At 43.0% G+C, this 18,818-nt stretch overlaps 1 protein-coding gene across 1 annotated transcript; it reads right to left on the bottom strand.

Moving 5' to 3' along the window:
* Positions 1-642: 642 nt before the first annotated feature.
* ERFL (ETS repressor factor like) lies at positions 643-16,408 on the bottom strand. Its single transcript, XM_033962951.1, has 5 exons — positions 16,345-16,408; positions 8,735-8,969; positions 6,925-7,108; positions 3,464-3,596; positions 643-1,382 (listed from the first exon to the last, which is right to left on the bottom strand). The coding sequence occupies exons 1-5, from the start codon at positions 16,406-16,408 to the stop codon at positions 841-843; spliced, it is 1,158 nt and encodes a 385-aa protein (XP_033818842.1). The 3' UTR covers positions 643-840.
* Positions 16,409-18,818: the final 2,410 nt, after the last annotated feature.

Genomic DNA, 18,818 nt, shown 5'->3' with positions numbered 1-18,818 from the left:
AAGTAGGCCTAGATTTACCCTCCAATTACAGGTTTCAACTTGTAGATCCTATCTTTCATAGAAAAATTGGAACTACATGTTTAACATGGCAAAAACAGGGGAACTCATGCCATACGTGTACAGAAGCCATGGACTGGGGCTTTTATAGTCCCTATCATCTGCTGGCAAAGAGACTGGGGATCTTTAGATTGTATACAAATAAGGAATACCGTTCCATTTCTTGAACTCTACAGAATGCTTTTCCCCCATCACTACCTCCAAGTGACATAGCCAGGATATGTTGATATTGGCCTGTATTTAACTTTACCCCCATCCCTTTTCATGGTGTCTCTGCAAAGGACTGGTGTGGCTCAGAACAATTTCATTTTTTCTGCAGTCAGGAAACCCTGCTGGCTTACAGTGGAATTCATTTTTCCCTCTTTTTTTTGTTTGCCCCATTTGTGAATCTTTGATAAAAGCTTAAGAAAATTCAAATCATGGTTTTCATTTGATTCTTGGAACATATGCGTAAACTTTGTATTTTTTTTTCTATAAAAATATATACATATCAAATGAAATAATTCATTCACTTGTTTCTTTTTGTAACAGTCTGTCTATGTAGATCTCATAAATATTTTTTTTTAAATATATATAGATCTCTGTTTGTAAGTGTCCAAGTCCAACCGCTGTTTCTTCTGGGTTACAAGGTGGAGCATCACTCCCCCTCATAAACCTCCAAAAATAAAAATGACTGACTTCTGAAGTCCTCATTTCCTTTAAACCTTATTGTTGCCTCTGCCTTCCAGAGGGTGAGAAGTCTCTGCTTTGCAGATGTGATCGCTGACCCAGGGACAGCTCAGTTCAGCTCAGCTGGCCTGCTGTGGCCTCCTTGGGCTTGTTGGCTAGGGCCTTGTACTTGCGCATCGTGTGCTGCAGAAGCCCCGGCCGCTCCTCCACACTATCTGGGCTGAAGTCATTCTCTGAGCTACACTCACTCACATCGGTGATCTCCAGCTCTGAGTCGGAGGCTAGATCTTCCTTGGCACCTCCCACAGGGGTCTCTCCCATGGCCTGCCTCTCTGTTCTCCCAGGAAGAGGATGCAGCTCCCCTCGCAGGGGCAGGGTACCCAAAGATGGCGGTAAGCAGACCCGGGCAGGAGTGCTGGGGGTCAGTGCTGATCTCTCCAGGTTGGCCTCCCCAGGGAGGATGGAGACAGGGGTGGGCATCTGAGCCAGTGGGTTGGGGTAGAAATGTGGAGGATAAAGGGATCCAGGGAGCTTGGAGCCGGCTAGCGGGAAGGCACCAGAGAGATAAGGGTTAAAACTCCAGGGGTAGTCAGTGAAGGGCAGGTTTCGACTGTATGGAGCCAGTAAGCTGGGTGGCTTAGAATAACCGGAGACACCTGATGAAGGAAGAAAGAATAAAGGGAAGATATCAGGAGAGGGTGATTATCCCTAAAGGCATCTGTTTTCAGGCACAGGTTTTGCATTTGATTTTTAAAAATGGCCATGTTGACCCTGCTCTTTAAACTGTCACTAAGGTTTTAAAGACACATTCTATAATGTCCCTCAAAATGCTACCCTTGCTCCTCTCTAACTGCCCCAGGGCCCTAATTTTTTTTTTATTTTGGTGGCTCTAACTACCCACTTCTGGGATTAGCTATTGCTGTTTATGTTCTAGAAATATATTCTGTCCGCCCATCCTGTCCTGTTGCCAAATGGATGAAGTGAGGAAAGGAAATAATTAACAAAGACAGTTCTGGTTTTAGTGAATAATCAGTCTCTTGTCAGGTTAGGTTTCTGACATGATGGCAGGATGCATTATATTTTATTGCTATTGCTTTTAGGTCTTTATCTGATTTAAAAATAACCTTTTACTTGTCTATAGCTATTCTTTCATTTGCTTTCCTCTGGGATTTTGCAGTTGTTTTCTGTTCATTCTTGTAAGGAGGGGTCTGCTCAGATTTTTGCCATTGCTTTGTGAAATCTGCATATCTTCTATTTTTGTGTGTTACACAGTACAGGTGGAAATTCATTTCTGTTTCCAGCAGGACCAGCTTAAAGAGCTGTGGCACTCTGAGCTAACTTTAGCATGCCCCTCCCCTACATTGGCATCCCTCTCCCCACCCATGATTCAGTATCTCTCCCTCTCTCATATCCCCCCCCTTTACTGGCAGTGATAAAGGGGACATCTCTCTTTTCTTCCCCTCCCCCCAACCATGGTCTGGTATCCCTCCTCTCTCTTAGAAGGCAGAAGTTACAGCAGTAGTTCATGTATACTGCCCTGTTAGAAACAGGAAGTTGCAACTGAGGGAAAGCTACAGGCCGGCATAGGCAGTGTGTGTGTGAATCGTTGCTGGTGTTCTCTAGGCGTTTGAAAGTAGACCAGGGGGGTTGAAAGAAGAGAATATAAAGCTGGGGGGGAGAAGAGGGAAAGAGAAGCTGGGCTGGTATTTTGGTGCCCTTTCTTATTGGCACCCTGAGCCATTGTCTCATCTAGGCCATTGGCTGAGCAGGCCCTGGTTTCTAGTTCTTTAGTGTTGCACTGCATCCAAAGTCTGCATATTTCTAAGAAGCCAGACAAGAACTAAGCTAAAAAAAAAATTCCATCTCTAATTTGTGATTATTTCCTCTGTATTTGGTAAGGTCTTGCACATCTATTTTCTGTGCAGGGCCAGTACACGGAATGATGCTGTCATGGGGGATGGGAACACACTAGCAATCACTGGATAATATGGTAGATATCTTCCTGTTTATACTCACATGCTTGAAAACTGATTCAAAAGGGTTGTGGGGCACTCCACCCCCTAGTTTGCCAACATTTGTCCCTCTTGCTTACATCCGTGCCCTGTATTTCTCCACTACCTAGCTATGTTTCCACTGCCTTCCATCCCTCTTTGCTTCTGCTTCCCCTTTTCCCATTTCTTCATTCCCTGCCACTCCAGACCTCCCTGGGACTGATTGCAATCAGGAGGCTATTTCTCACTTGACTCCCTCAAAAATGAACAGGGCATCCTCTCATTTCACTGTCTCAAACTCTCAGTGCAAACCCCACAAAACATCAAATACACTTCTCCCTCCATATTCGCGGTTTCAGCAATCACGGTTTCAATTATTCACGGTTTTTAGCTTGCTGGCTCCTCCCCCCCCCCAAATTATGTCAGCTAGCTTGCCTAGAGAAATCGCTGATTCCAAGCATTTACAGAGAAAATCGTTGATTCTCAGCACTTTCTTCACCGTGTTTTGCCTCTCCTTCAGGAATAGGCCAGGTCTCCCACCATGTTATTCACGGTTTCACCATATTCATGATGGTTTTTAACAGAAAACTGAATAACATAAGAAAAAGTTATTCGCGGTTTTTCTGTATTCACGGATCTGTTGATCCCCTATCACAGCGAATACGGAGGGAGAAGTGTACTATTTTTTCTGCATCTGCTCTTGTACCTCAGTGGGCTGACCCCAGTAGAGGAAAGCTTTGTCTCACCTGACCCCAGGAAAGGGAAGGCTGTCTCCATTCTTAGTTTCTCTGCTTCTGAATTTTGGACCTGACGCTCAAATAGAGGGCTCCGGTTTCCAGGATCACCCAGGCGAGGTGGGGAAAACAGGGTTTGTAGAGCCTAGGGATATGAGAGAGTGCATAACATGAGTAAATTGGAAATTAACCAGATCAAATCTTATTCCTAGCAATAACCAACCACACTGAATTCTTGATGCAATATTTTGTTTATTGATATTGGCAATATCTATGTTCAGTTTTCTTCTTGTTATACATAGCTTTGCAATAAAAATTCAAGTTTAAAAAAAAAAAAGTAGAAACTGTCTACATTTTGTTTAAATTTTTAGACTCATAGTTCTGAATTCCTCACTGAGGTCCTCAACTCTAAAAGCACAAGGAGGGGAAGCAAGCTATGAATCCTTCACCAGCAATAGAAGTCAAGGAACTAGGCTAGAGAGGAGAAATTTTTTGAGGATAAAGTCTCTCAACCAGCTCCTTTTCTTAAGACACAGAATGCATCAGGCCTGGTTTTACCCCTCACCTCCAGAACCCACAGGTAAGATTAAAATTTTGCGTTGGGCACAATTTTGAAGACTTCCTATACCCAAGTGCTCCAGCTTTCTCTAGAGCAGGAGTTCTCAACCCAGTCAGGTTTTCAGACTATCTTTAATAAATATGCATGAGAGCCAGTGCATGCAAATAGATCTCATGTTTATTCATTGGAGAAATCCTGAAAACCTGACTAGGTTGTGGCCTATGAGAACCGAGCTTGTCCACCCCTGCTCTAGAGCCACACACTAGCACTGTTGCACTCCTTCCTCTCCCTGCTCTCTAATCTGCTGGAGAATCTCTGCTTCCCATGCTGTCTTCTGTCCTTCCTATGGCAAAATATTTCCCCTATTAACTCCATTGTTTATAGGAATTTGCTTTTCTTAAATAAGCTGTAATTAATTAGGCATTCCTAGAGAGAAGGAAAGCTGAAAAAGCAGAGGTTTCATGGAGTCCTATTGGACTGTTTGTGAGGAAAGAGGCTGAGCTGGCAGCCTATCAGCGGTGCATCTTTTTAAGCATTTGGTTACCTTACTCCCTTCTGCAGGAGAAGGGGGGGCACTAAGGCTCTTGTATGGTATACTACCATCAAAGTTTGGAACACAGCCAGCTTTGCCTGACTCCACCTGATTAACTCCAAGGCTTAATCCGGAAGGAGACTCCGGCTCGATACTATTGACTTCTTGACTTCAAATCAAACTCCTTCCATTAATCACTGGCTTCCAGTTAAAGTGAAATATCTTTCCTCTGCCTTCTCTCGATTTTGTGACACCGGTGTTCCTGGAAATCAAGGTATCCCTTCCTTTCTAGGTATTAATAAGCTAGTGAGGTATCGGACACCTATAGAAGGGCAGATCTTTTCTCTTTACTGACCATTTCATCACATTTGCATCTTTCCTCTAGTTCCTAAACTCTGGTCCCGGAAGCACCCCAGCCAGTCAGGATTTTAGGAAATCCACAATGAATATTCATGACAGAGATTTGCATGCAATGGAGTGAGTGCATGCAAATCTCTCTCATGAATATTCATTGTGAATTTCCTAAAAACCTGACTGCTGAAATGCCTTCAGGACCACAGTTAGAAACACTACTCTAGAGGGACAGCATTAAAAAGGAAGGGAAAATCTACCTCCTACTGTGCTTCCAGGAAAATAAGACCTATCCCGAAAATAAGCCCTAGCATGATTTTCAGGGTAGGTCTTAATATAAGCCCTACCCCCGAAAATAAGCTCTAGTCACCAGCAGCAGCAGCACTCCCCCCAACCTATCTCTACCTCCCAACCGCACTGCGAGACCGAAATAAATATCTTATAACAAACTGGCAGTGTCAGCAGCAATCTAGACAGGCTGCTTCGCGGCCTTCTATCTTACGGGTGTTTCTCTGCAGCAGAGGAACGCCTCACTGAATATCAGCAGAACTGACTATAGAATCCAGGGTTAAATGCCAATATAGTCACACCTCAGTTTGTGAGTAACGTGGTTTGCAAGTGTTTTGCATGATGAGCAAAACACTCCAGCAATTTGTAACTCGCAAACCGAGCGTTGTCTTGCAAAACAAGCAAAATTTACCCGCAGCTTAAGTTGATTTTCCACCCTGCCGCCCCACAATCTCAGTGACATGCTCGGAGCTGAAGCGAGGCCTGCTCTACTCCACCACACTGTTAAACCAAGCCCCGTGCGCGCCCAACCTAAGAGAAGTGAGCAACAGCCAATCCCGTTGAACCAAGCCCCGCACGTGCCCAACCCAAGAGAAGCTAGCAGCGAGCAACAGCCAATCCCAAGCATCTCACCCGGCGCGGGATGACAGTGGTACTCAAATCAGCGCAGGGATCCGGGAAGGGGGGCGCCAGACTGACCTACTGTACCTTCGAGCCAGGAAGAAGACTGACTGTGGCCAGCTTGTTGTTCCCCAGCCACTGGAGGCCGACAGATCCTGCTCTGAAGGAGAGGGAATGCAGGCCTGAAATAGTGCACGAGAGAATGGCTAATAAAGTAAGTGCACGAGGTGATCTGCGCTGTACCCATGCTGCTTTATTGTCCTGTCCTAGTTCAACAAAGTAACAATCATATTCAAAATCCTGACAGGGATGCTCCCTGTTTCGAACTGAGTATAATTCTAAGCTGGGGGGAGAAGTTGGCCGTACCCAAGATGCGCCATTAAAGCAAGAGTGAAGAACAATGTGGAACGAATCATCTGAGTTTCCATTATCTCCTATGGGAAAAGTTGCTTTGATATATGAGCGCTTTGGATTGCGAGCATGCTTCTGGAATGAATTATGCTCATAAACCAAGGTACCACTGTATTTTAAAATTGTACATATGAAATCGAAACCCGAGTAAAATGTGTTTGTGGGTGGAGGGTGGGGGGGGGGGGTGGAGATAGTGATGCTCCACTGTATTTCACAATAAACACCAGCCACACTTTACAGTGAAGAAATCGGGTACATCCCCCAGGAAGTGATGCAACAGCCAATCCTTTCAGCCCCTTTATTCACCCGTACTCTGAGTCTATGAATTTCCAAAATCTGTCCTGAGGATTCTATAAACATGAAAGTCAGGTTTTCAGGATAACTATAATGAATATGCCTGGAATAAATTTGCATATACTGGGGACTCCCTTCCCCCGTGCTAGTGTATCTCATTTATTTTAGCTGTGGACTAGGTTTACTCTTGTACTTCAGTATTTCAGAGAAGATCTATCCAGTCGTCATTTCAGTTCATTGCATGCATTTACACTTCTTACTCCATGCAAAGAAAAGCAGGAAGTACCCCTGCATAGATACTAGGACCCACAACTTTGAAAGAAGTCGAGTCGCCTGGTGACTCTGCATTCATTAATTCCTGGATCATATCAGTGGCTCTGTGTTCAAGGGGGTGTTGGGGGGGGATTCTCTTCTTACCTCGGGAGTGAGGGACCCACATTCGGGGTTGTGAGCTCCACTGAAAGGGCTCTGGGCCAGCAGGAAGGAAGAATTGGCCATATCCAGGAGAGGGTAGTTCACTAGAACTACTTTGCTGAAGTTGAATTTGTAGGTGAAGCGTTTGCCTTTCGTCTTGTGGAGGATCCGCTTGTTGTAGTAATACCTGAGACAGGGAGAGAGAGGTTTTATAAAGCAGCCAGATAGAAAGTTAACTGGAAAAAATCCATCCTTGTTTGCCGAAATGCCCCCTGCTGTTTTACTAGGGCAAACAAATTAAGCTGCTGTGTTTAGGGTAGCTGGGTTTTTGAAATTAAATGTCAAAAGTGATTTGCTAAGAGAGGATTGAAGTGTGTGTGACTGGCTTAAGCCCCCCCTTTCGGGGGAGCCCATGCTTGAAGCTGCGGTCAGAGGCCCCATAAGGAGCCGTGGGGGCTATTTGGGCACCCAGCCCAATCTGGCCCCCTCTCACACTACTGCTATTAACTTTAATCACCAGCTCCTTAACCTGCGGGACTCTCGGGGAGATGTAGAATGAAGGCAAAAAAGGAAAGGGGGGGGGGCGGGGCAATTAGCAAAAGCAGAAACCTGCAAAGCAAAGATACAGTGAAAGCCTAGATCTGACCAGAAAGGGAAAGCTGACACCAGGGCTATAAATACTTGTATTATACTGTATACTATAGTTAGTTAGAAACGAGAGGCGTTTGCCCTTAAATTGCAGCGCCCCAGGGATAATTTATATTAATTAGAAGGGGCGGGGCAGTGCCGGGTAGCAGGAAGGGGAGGGCAGAAAGCTTGCATTTATTGACTGACACTTGTGGCTTTTATTTCCATCCTCTGCTATCAGGAGTTATGCCATTTATTAAAGGAGAGGGGGGGAAAAAAACGGGAGGAGGCATTCACACTTGCGTACCTACACCCATGAGTAAAATTGCCTTGCATAAGTGTACGTATCTTAAAACAAAGATATTTGCTTCTTATACTACACAGGGTTTGATCTTGATTCACTGCCCTACAAGTCTTGAAAAAAACTGGCCTCTGCAAACTGCATTACCTTTCACTAGATCAGGGATGTCAAAGTCCCTCCTCGAGGGCCGCAATCCAGTCGGGTTTTCAAGATTTCCCCAATGATTATGCATGAGATCTATTAGCATACAATAAAAGCAGTGCATGCAAATAGATCTCATGCATATTCATTGGGGAAATCCTGAAAACCCGACTGGACTGCGGCCTTTGAGGAGGGACTTTGACACCCCTGCACTAGATTGATATTAAGAATCTGGATCCCCACCCCCCCAAAAAAAATGTCGCTATACATAAGCTTTTGAGACCACCCTTATTGCAATGTAACCAGATGTTCTTCAGATCTGACGGTCAAAACAGGAGAAGAAAGGATCCCGTGTGATCTCCTGAGCTCATGTTTATTTCACTACTTTAGGAAAACTCTTCGTTTGGTCCAACAAAAAGGTGGCCCAGTTCACAGACAAACCTGTTTATTGTGGCAGATAAGGGCGCATTTCTAATAAAGTACAATTCTCTTGTCAAGTTCACACACACATTAAGCCACCTCCACGACTCATTAAGTTTAGTCAGTCAGCAGTGCCTGGTGACTAAGGGCTTTGCTCTTCCATTATGAATCTGAGGATTTGTCATAACCTCCAAATCAGTCTTAGAAGAGCAGTGATAACCGCCAGCCTCCAACAACGGACTTGTTTTGATTGACCAGGCATTATGCCAGTCCCTATCCTAGCAGGGAAAAAGATGGTGGCTCTGTTGGACTGCGGGGTCTCACCTGAGGGCCCTGCTCAGCTTGTCATAGTTCATATGGGGTTTGCATTTCCGGATGCCCCACAGCCGGGCCACCTCATCGGGGTCTTTGATAACAAACTCCCCATAGTCTCCTTGCCAGGCAATGACGTTTTGATATTCCTCTTTCTGCAGCAGTTCCAGGATGAAGTGCCAGAGCTGGATTTGCCGGGAGCCAGGGCTAGACTCAGGCTTGTATGCCCAGTCGGGAAAGGCAAACCCTACAGAGACAAAACAGAATAACAGGTGTGTACACCTCTGATATCTACACATATCCCTGAGGCCCTACCCTGTGACATATTTCCTCAGGATGCCTCTATAGCACACAGCCATGAAACCCTATGACCTTTTTTATTGTTATTATCTCTAGCTATTTAAGGACCCTTTAGCCAACTGCTAATATGTACGTTTTAAAATTTAATTTTAACCCTGTTTCTCCCTTTTCTCACTGTCTTTTGTGGATTCTCACTTTCTCTTAATTTAGAAAATATATAAATCTGGTATTTCTGCTGCTAGTTCTTAATTTATCTTTACAAGTTGGTTCATTTTTCTCTCCATTTTAACTCCTTCAGTTCACTTCTGCTTTATTTCTTTCTACTTTAAGATGTTCTTTCACTGCCAAGAGAATTACATGTGTAACTTCTGTGGCATTAGAAAACAATATCAAATGTATCACCCAACTGTGAGGATTTTTAACACTCCTATCAGTATGCTTATTTGTGTGAAGTATTTTATATAACCGAATGTGGCCTCAGGTACACCTCCTCCACTCCTGATAATACTTGCAAAAAAGCTTTGAGTAAGGCGGAGGACACAATGGCTCTGGGGGGATCCTTGATAAAGCAATTTGTTGCGAAACATGTCGGATCATGTAACCCAGCAGCGTGAGAACATCAGAAGTTAAGTACATAAGTTATGTGAAGATGCATTAATAGTTTTATATATAAAAACTTTAAAAATACTTCTAAAATTCCTAAAAAAATATCACAAATTTAAAAATTTAAAGAACTGGAAAAAGAATGTAGGCCAATGAGGATTATGAACACCGGTATTCTCATTGGAGGTATTCTCACGGGAGTGAAGGAGATGTACCTGAGGCCACATTCGATTATATAAAACACTTCATAAGAATAAGCATACTGATAGGAGTGTTAAAAACCCTGGCAGTTGGGTGATACATTTGATATTTTTGGTGTTGAATCCCCAACTATAAAAGTATAGTTATAAATAGTGCCATCTCTAGTGTAAATGCATAGATCAGAAAAACGTAGACATGTATGTTGATATCAGATGCAACAAGATGGCACTCATCCCCTCAAACTGATTCCAAATAAGCACACATCTTTTCCTATGCTATAATATTGCTATAATATATTTAAATTGACCAGTACCATACAGTACATAGAAAAGTTGAAAACACTCTCACGACACACACACACAGACACAATTGACCTCCATTATTGTTCACATACAGAAACACAGCCTCCCCGTCCGTCTCGGTCTATCTTTCTCACACACATACACACTTCAAAAGTATCTAGCCACCAAACCGAAAGGTTAGTGGGCAGATCCAATAAATTGCACCAAACGCTAAGGTGCAAAAACCTTGAACACTGCCACTAAGTAAGTATTCTGCATATAATGGCAAAGCTGGATATCGAAGCTTTTGTTCGATGTTAGCCTGTTGGTAATTGAGTGCCTTAGTTTAGGTATTTATGCCATGTCAAAGACTGGTGTAAATGCTCACACCTAAATATTGCAGCACAACAAAGAAAAATGGGGAGACCCAATGATCCATCGGTGAAAACAAAAACTGTGGATACAGATGTTCTGGAGATAATTTATTAAACACCGACATATAAAACCATGAAAATTCAATTCAAAAAGTACAATGATCAAAAATACTGTGATAAAAATCCAACCGGACCCTACACAGTCTGTGTTTCGGCGAACACGCCTTCCTCAGGGGTCCAATGGTTTGCAAACTCACAAATAAAGAATTGGACTGAAAACAGTCTATTGTCTTTAAACATGTGAGAAAAGAACCCCTGAGGAAGGCATGCTCGCCGAAACACGGACCGTGTAGGGTCCGGTTGGATTTTTATCACAGTATTTTTGATCATTGTACTTTTTGAATTGAATTTTCATGGTTTATATGTCAGTGTTTAATAAACTATCTCCAGAACATCTGTATCCACAGTTTTTATTTTCATCACACCTAAATATTGCCAGTTGTGTGCATAACTGACAGTATTCTATAAGTAAGTGCCTGACATAGTAACATAGTAGATAATGGCAGATAAAGACCCGAATGGTCCATCTAGTCTGCCCAACCTGATTCAATCTAAAAATGTGTTGGTTTTGACATGTACCTAACCTACCCATGCTCCTCCCATGTTAACTCCCCCTTTGCAGTTAAGCATTATAGAACTAAGGCGTTAAGAGGGAAATATTCAGCTGGCAGCTGTGAGCATTTTGCTGACCACCACCGGCGTTATTCCCTGATATACACTTCCCCCTCCCCACTCGCGGTTTCCACACTCGCGATTTCACATAATCGTGATTTGGGGGGGAGGGGGAAAAACCCCACCCCCCATATTTTTGCCTTTCCCCGGCATCCCTGCCTTACCTGGTGGTCTAGCGGGTTTTCGGGGCAGGAGCAATCTTCCTACGCTCCTGCCCCGTGCAGATCGCCAATAGGAAATGGCTGCGGGGAGTTCCCGTCGAAGTCTCGAGAGACTATGGGAACTCCCCGCAGCCATTTCCTATTGGCGATCTGCATGGGGCAGGAGCGTAGGAAGATTGCTCCTGTCCCGAAAACCCGCTAGACCACCAGGTAAGGCCGGAATGCCGGGGGAAGGCGGGAGGGAGGCGGGGGTGGGTCATAGCTGGATATTCGCGGTTTTTCGCTATTCACGGTCCGGCTCTGCCCCTATCCCCCACGAATAATGAGGGAGAAGTGTACAACGTTGGGTCATGTCTGGGCTTTGCCATTGACTATGCAGTTTATGTGGTGCTGGCTAACGTGGCAAGTTAAGTCAATATTCAGAACTCAACTGGTTGCCACATAAAGAGGGCTGCGTTGTATGTGCTCCCATTTATGCAGTTGCATTAGCCTATTAAGTACTGATTACTAATTAATACCACTTAAAGGCTATTATTGGCAGTTAAAGCAAATTAGTGCCCACTTAAACAATTATGGCCCTCTTTTTCTAAGCTGCGGTAGAGATTTCTACCTGGCCCAGGGCGCTAAATGCTCTGACGCTGCTCTGATGCTCATAGGAATTATATGAGCTCCAGATCAGCATCAGACATTTAGCACTCTGGGCTGCATTATAAACCTCTGTTGCAGCTACGTTAAAAAAAAAAAAAAATGGGGGGGGGGGAAGTTAGGCCCTATCCTATAACCTGCAGGTGCAAGTTTGCACACTAATTGCTAGTTCGTGTGCCCAGTTAGGTGGTAAGTGTCTAGATCCCCTCATAACAAAATAATGGACTACCAGTTCTACATGTTCATATATGAGAAATCTCTACTTAAAAACTCCCCAAACAAAACAAAAAAACTTGCACTGTAAGGATAGCTATGGCAAATTGTAACCTGCAAACTCTATATTATGTTCATTGATATTAGACCCCTAGTATGTATCGAGTTAGGATACAACTTTGTATCGCAAACGTGTACTGTAACTATGTCAAGTTGTAACCTGTTAACTGTACAGCAGGGGTGTACAGTTTTGGCTTCCTTGGGCCGCATTGGTCGAAAAAAATGTTTCTGGAGCCGCACATAAGCGCAAATGCTGCAGCAAGACAGAGGAGGGAGCCGGTAAGATGGTAAACACCCAGGGGCAGCAGAGGAAAACACTGCATCGCCCTCGAACGGGGCCGCACAAAATACTTCACTGGGCCGCATGCGGCCCTTGGGCCGCAGGTTGGACACCCCTGCTGTACAGTATATTATGTATGTTTACTTGTAACCTGTTCTGAGCTCTTTGGGGAAAAATGGGATAGAAAATGAATCAAATAAATAAATAAATCTAAATGGCAAAGACACATACACTGGTACCAAAATATCCTATAGGCCAGTGTTTTTCAACCTTTTTACACCTATGGACTGGCAGAAATAAAATAATTTTTCTGTGGACCGGCATCGGTCCGTGGACCGACGGTTGAAGAACACTGGGCTAAGTCGTGTCTTCGCAGGCCTTGAGCATGCGCAGATGCTCAAGGTCCAGCAGAAGAGGAGGCCGATCTTCGGGCACCGGCACCAAGCACAGGACATGCCGGTGCCCAGATGAGGGTAAGAAGCGGCGGGGAGGGATGCCCAATCGTGTCGGGGGGGGGGTGCCGAATTGTGGCGGGGGGTGTCCAATCGTGTCGGGGGGGGTGCCGGATCGTGGTGGGGGGGATGCCCAATTGCGTCAGGGGGGGTGCTGGATCGCAGGGGGGGTGCTGGATCGCAGGGGGGGTGCCGGATCACGGGGGGAGGGTGCCGGATCATGGGGGGAGAGGGTGCCGGATTGCGGGGAGGGCGCTCATAAATCGAGCCATGCTCGGTTTCCGAGGCACCAATTTTGCAAATGTTTTACTCGTCTTGCAAAACACTCGCAAACCGGTGCACTCGTAAACCGAGGTACCACTGTAATTTGTTTTTGTAAATTTTTTTCTTACTTTGTTCTTCCCTGAGATCTTCTTGGTGAGCTCTGTTTACAGAAAAAAATGTGCAGTTTTTCTGTACTGTACTTTAGAGCAATGTTCTTCAACCACCGGTCCATCGACTAGTGCCAGTCCACAGAAATTTCCTGCCGGTCCACAGGGCCAGCACGTGCATCAGGCCCAAAACAGTGTTCTTCAACCGCCGGTCCACAGTGTGATCGATGCAGCGTTATTTTCGAGCCAGCTCCCTCTTCCTAACTGATTCAGTGCACAAAGCCACGGGCAGTGGCTCCTACGGGCATCCTGCGCCTGAACCGGAAGCCTTCTCTCTGACATTGCAACGTCAGAGGGAAGGCTTCCAGATGAGGCACAGGTCATGCAAAGTGCAATTAGTACTATTATGGGGGCGGGATCTGGGGTGAAGATGGACGGGGTCTGGCCCACGACTTAGCCCAGTGTTCTTCAACCGCTGGTCCATGGACCGATGCCGGTCCATAGAATAATTCTTTTATTTCTGCCAGTCCATAGGTGTAAAAAGGTTGAAAAACACTGCTCTAGAGCAGTTATCTCCCTTGCAGTTGTAAAATCAGATTTTAATTTCTGAACATATGGCTAAAAAAACCCAACAACCAACAACAATATTTCTCAAGGGCTAGCCTTCCCCACTGGCTCCCAATATAAGAGAAACAAATAATGATTTAATGTTTTGATTACAACCTGTCATAAAAGTAAATGATGAGATGCAAACTTTGATGTCACCACCCACAAGCGATCCTGTTTCAAGGCTACAGACTCACTGGTGCTGCATGCAGGTTTGCTATGTTACTACTGGTAATTATAATAATTTACTCTAACTATAGTAATTGTGATTTCACAACTGCATAGGGATATAAGCTAGAAATAATGATGATAGCTAAAAAAGGAAAAGGCAATTTGCAGTTAAACAAAGCTATCCATTCTTTTTCTTTACCTGATTTTCTTTTGAGTTGAGAGAAATTTCATCTTAGGAACTTTCTCATTTTAATTATTATCACCATATCCTATGATATTTGCTCTCTGTCTTAATTTCTCCTTATCAAAAGCTAGAAAGGATTCATTTTGTAATTTTTTTTTGGTATAAGAATACTTTCTTTATCATGCTATAGTTTACAAGTACACCACAACTCACCTTGCAAATAATGAAGATTTATTAGGATTTTTTTTTAGACAGCACATTAGTTTTCAGAGAAATTGAAGATACAAACTGGGGCACAGGGTCACTTGTTGATACTGAAGAAGACAGAACTTGGGGAGCTGGGGAAGGGAGGGGTTAAGCTGATAGGGTCTCTCCATGAAAGGAGGAAAGAATTTCAGAAGGGAAAGCACACTGAATGAAATCGTTTCCTGAAAATTGCTGAAGTGCGTCTCAAGCTGAATTGCTCACTGACAAATGCAGCTTTCATGTGACCTTAAGATGGCTGATTAACATATATTCATTTTTTAAAATATCAAATGTAAATGAAATTACATACAGATGGTGGTTTGATAAGTTTGGTAAAAAATAGAAAGTTAAACAATGTAGTCTCCATCGAGGGCTATACACTTAGTATAGCCAATTTCCAGTTTTTTTCATATAGTAGGAAAAATGAAAAAAAAAAAATGGAAACTTACTGGACTAAAAAGTGTATATAGCCCTCAGTGGAGACTACGTTGTTTAACTTGCTTTTTTTTTATTTTTTAGCAAACTTTTCAAACCACCCCGTAAACAAATTGGTCAATATGTGAAAAGACGTATTCTCTCCCATCATCACCTTTTAGTATATCATATGAGGCTCTGAGACAGAAGGTCTGGACAACAAAGCAGAATAAAAATACATTTAGATAACAGAAAAAAAAAATACACATTATTATGAATATAGTCTCAACTGCACCTAAATACACAATGGGATCCTTTTACTAAGGTGCGCTAGTGTTTATAGTGCACGCTGAAGGTTAACGTGCGCTAAGCCCTGCGCTACAGGGAAAATACTAACGCCAGCTCTATGGAGGTGTTAGCGTGTAGCGTGCGTACTAAAACCGCTAGTGCAGCTTCGTAAAAGGAGCTCTATGTCTTTTGCTGAATTGAGAATGGCTTAGAATTTTGAATAAGCGATTAATCAAATCCATAATAAACTCAAAACTTGATTAGATTACTGTTGATAGTAGACCTTATATTTTTTTTAACATGCATTTTATATTTTAGTGGTAGCAGGAAAAGTTCCTCTACATTTCAGGGGAACAAAAAGTTTTTTTATGACAGTTTAAAGCTTGCCCTTTACTACCTGTTTAGTTGATTTACTTATATATATATATATATATATATATATATATATATATATTCTATTAGTATATTTTATAAAGCATTACTTGGCTGCTTAAAAAAAAGAAGAGAACATCGTATACAGCACGCATAAAACAACTGAGTTTGGTAACTTTTTAGTGTTTAATTGAAAATAATAAATAAAAATATAATTTTATTCCACCTGTATGCGTTAGTTTCTTTTCACGTTTGTAATGGTCTGTGAGACTTCCTAAACTAAGATCAATCCTTCACTTATTTTGAAATAACTAGTACTTACATTCCTCAAATCGACATTTTACAGGACCAAATCTAGGCATTGTTATTGGTCAAGTGAGAGAAATATTCTTTCCACGTTTTAATTTTGGACAATAAATGTTTAGACAAAAATAATTAGTTTGCAATTATAATTTAATATATAATGTTCCTAAGTTTGCAAAAAAAAAGTTTTGCTTGGATCTACCAAACTTAAATTTAGGAGGGAAAGGCAAGGAAATAGTTTTACCAGTATCTGCCCTTGTTTAAGTCTAATTATACCTTATAGAGAACACACAAACTAAGGCTGTGCTTACAGAAATAGAAAGAGTGACCCCCCCCCCCCCAACAAGAAATGCTTTTTAAATTACCTGGAGTCCAAAGAGCTGGCATCGAGGGAGTGAGGAGTAAATCAGAGACACAGCTACAGTCCATTGTGGTTAGAGGTCAGACCTACAGGGAACGAAAGGAAGGGAAACAGAAAGGAGGAAGGAAAAGAAAGAAAGACTTGAAACATAGTTTAAGAGAAATGAAACTGGGAGTTCAGACTATGATATTTCAAACACGGAATGTATTCGTCTTTAGGGTACTCATTCTGCATTGCCCAGAATCAGATCTGAAATCCATTCATCTTCAGTCCTATTCTATTCATTCATGTGTTGTAGGAGCTCCTTCCAATGAATCCCTCAGAAAAAGATTTTACAAACATCCACCCTGGAGCTCGGTCTTTCGGAACAGTTTCTTTTGCTCCCTAAAGGGAAAGTTATAAATGATACAAGTTGCTCCCCACACGTGATAAAAAAAAAAAATCTCTGTCAACACGATTTCTTTGCTTAAATTTAAACGCTGATAGCAAATAGCAATCAGGCTAATAGAGCGTTATTAATATTAATGGTGTGCATTAAAAGCACCTGATTTGCATAACTTTCTGGAGACACAGTTGCCGGAGTTCGTCTACCGTCCAAGACGTCAAATCGAGTGAACTTTTTGTCCCCCATATATGGATGCACATTTAAAAAAAAATCCTTATTGACTGTGCAGACACCTTGGTGCTGTTAATAGTGCAAATAGCTCTTTCTTTAAAAGCTTCCGCAATTGTTCTTGCCTCCTTTCTCCCAGGAGAGTTAAGGAGAAACTCTCTTCGGCTCCTTCTGCTTCTATTTCAGCCGGGTTGCAACCTTTTTTGCTCAGTTTTTCTTTTGCTATTCAGCTTGCTTTTTTCTTTTCCTCCTCCCCCCTCCCCTCTTTTGCTTATTCTCCGTGGTTTTCCTTTCTTTCCACTTTCTTTTCCTTTTATGCTCTCTTCTCTATTTACCTTTCTACATAGCTTCGTTTCTATTTCAGGCCTCCCAGTCTTTCGTTTTTGTCTCTTTCCTTCTCTCTTTTTTTTTTTTTCCTTTGCTTTCTCATCAACTATTTCTTACTTTAATATCATTTTTTCTCGTCTTTTCCCTTAAACTTTCTCTTCTTCTCTGTCCCTCATTCATCTACTCCTTTTCATTTGCTTTTATATATATTTCCTTCTGCCTAATTATGTTTTCCTTCTCTTTGTAGTTTGTCTTGATACTTGTCCTGTTTTCCTTTCCCTTTCTCTTCTTCCTGCACTCTTTCCCTAAACCCTTTCTTTTTCTTATAACCTCTATCTCATTCCTTCTTCCTGCTTCCCCTTCCTATCTCTCCCTCAAGCACCCGGCCTTCAGAGAGCAGCCAAAACCCAAATAATTACCGGCGAGCAGCAGATGGGGCAGCAGCACCATCTCAGCCGTAGGCCACAGCTTTTTCGCGCCTCTTGCTGACACTCAGTGAGGGCGATTCATGACTAATTCATTTATTCACCTTCCAGACGCAGAGAGAAAAAAAAACCCTCCCTCTCCTCTGCTCCCTCTCTCTCTGCTTGGCTTTCTTTGGAACTGAAAGAGTTAGAGAAAGAAAAGGAGGAAAGTCTGTACTAATTTTCCTAGAGTGTTAGTAGGAAGCTTGAGAAAGCTTGAAGCACAGGCAGTGCGTTTATCTTCATTAACTGGTGCTGAGAGATTTTTTAAAATCCTCCTTCTAACTCTAATTCGGAGAGAGACAGAATTGTTTCGAGAGGATAAAGGGGCAACAGGAACGGAGAGAGTTAATATATACACGGGGATGGGAGAATAAAACTCCATACAGAAGGAAAGATTGAGTGAGAGGTCGAAAGGGAGCAGAATAGAAATCAGTGGTGTTTGGAGGATCAGGGAGTAACATACACATCACACAATCAGACAGAACCTTAAGCTAACCCCAGGGTGGCGATGAAGGTAGATGGCCTTCACAAGTTCGCTTACCTTTTCTGGTTACTACTTTCAACTAGCCAGAGAGTGTAACTCTGGCTTGCCCCTTCACCTGGCTAAGTCTCCAGCCTTTTACTTCGGTATTCGAAGCTTGGGCTGCGCGGCTTTTTCTGGCTAAAGTTCCCAGCGATCGCTCTCATCAGTAAAAGATTTCAGCACCTCGGACAGCTCCGTTCTCTTTCCCTGCAGCTACTTCTCTCCCCTGCACTCGCCCCCTCCTTCTCTTCTGTCTTGCTGTGGGTTGTTAGCAGTTCCCTGTCTCCTTCTCCTTTACAGTAATTTTCCGTTTGATTTCGGAGATAATGCATTTTTTACAAATCAAAGAGGAAGCCCCCGATCTCCCCTGCGGGCCCCTAGGATCTAGGACCCAGATGAGAAGCAGGAATCATTTCCTTGTTAGTTTTGATTTGGGTTAGTGAGGCTTTCAACTTCCCTCAATCTCCTGGAGAAACGTTATAACAAGTAGCTAAGGGACTTTTTCTTTCTTTTATTTTTTTTATACCTCTTCTCAACCTCCCTTCTCT

This window comes from Geotrypetes seraphini, chromosome 11 (assembly GCF_902459505.1).
Source record: "Geotrypetes seraphini chromosome 11, aGeoSer1.1, whole genome shotgun sequence".
NCBI classification, from domain to species: Eukaryota; Metazoa; Chordata; class Amphibia; order Gymnophiona; family Dermophiidae; genus Geotrypetes; species Geotrypetes seraphini.
Note: the sequence above shows the minus strand (reverse complement) of the source record. Positions and strands in the feature narration are given on the sequence as shown.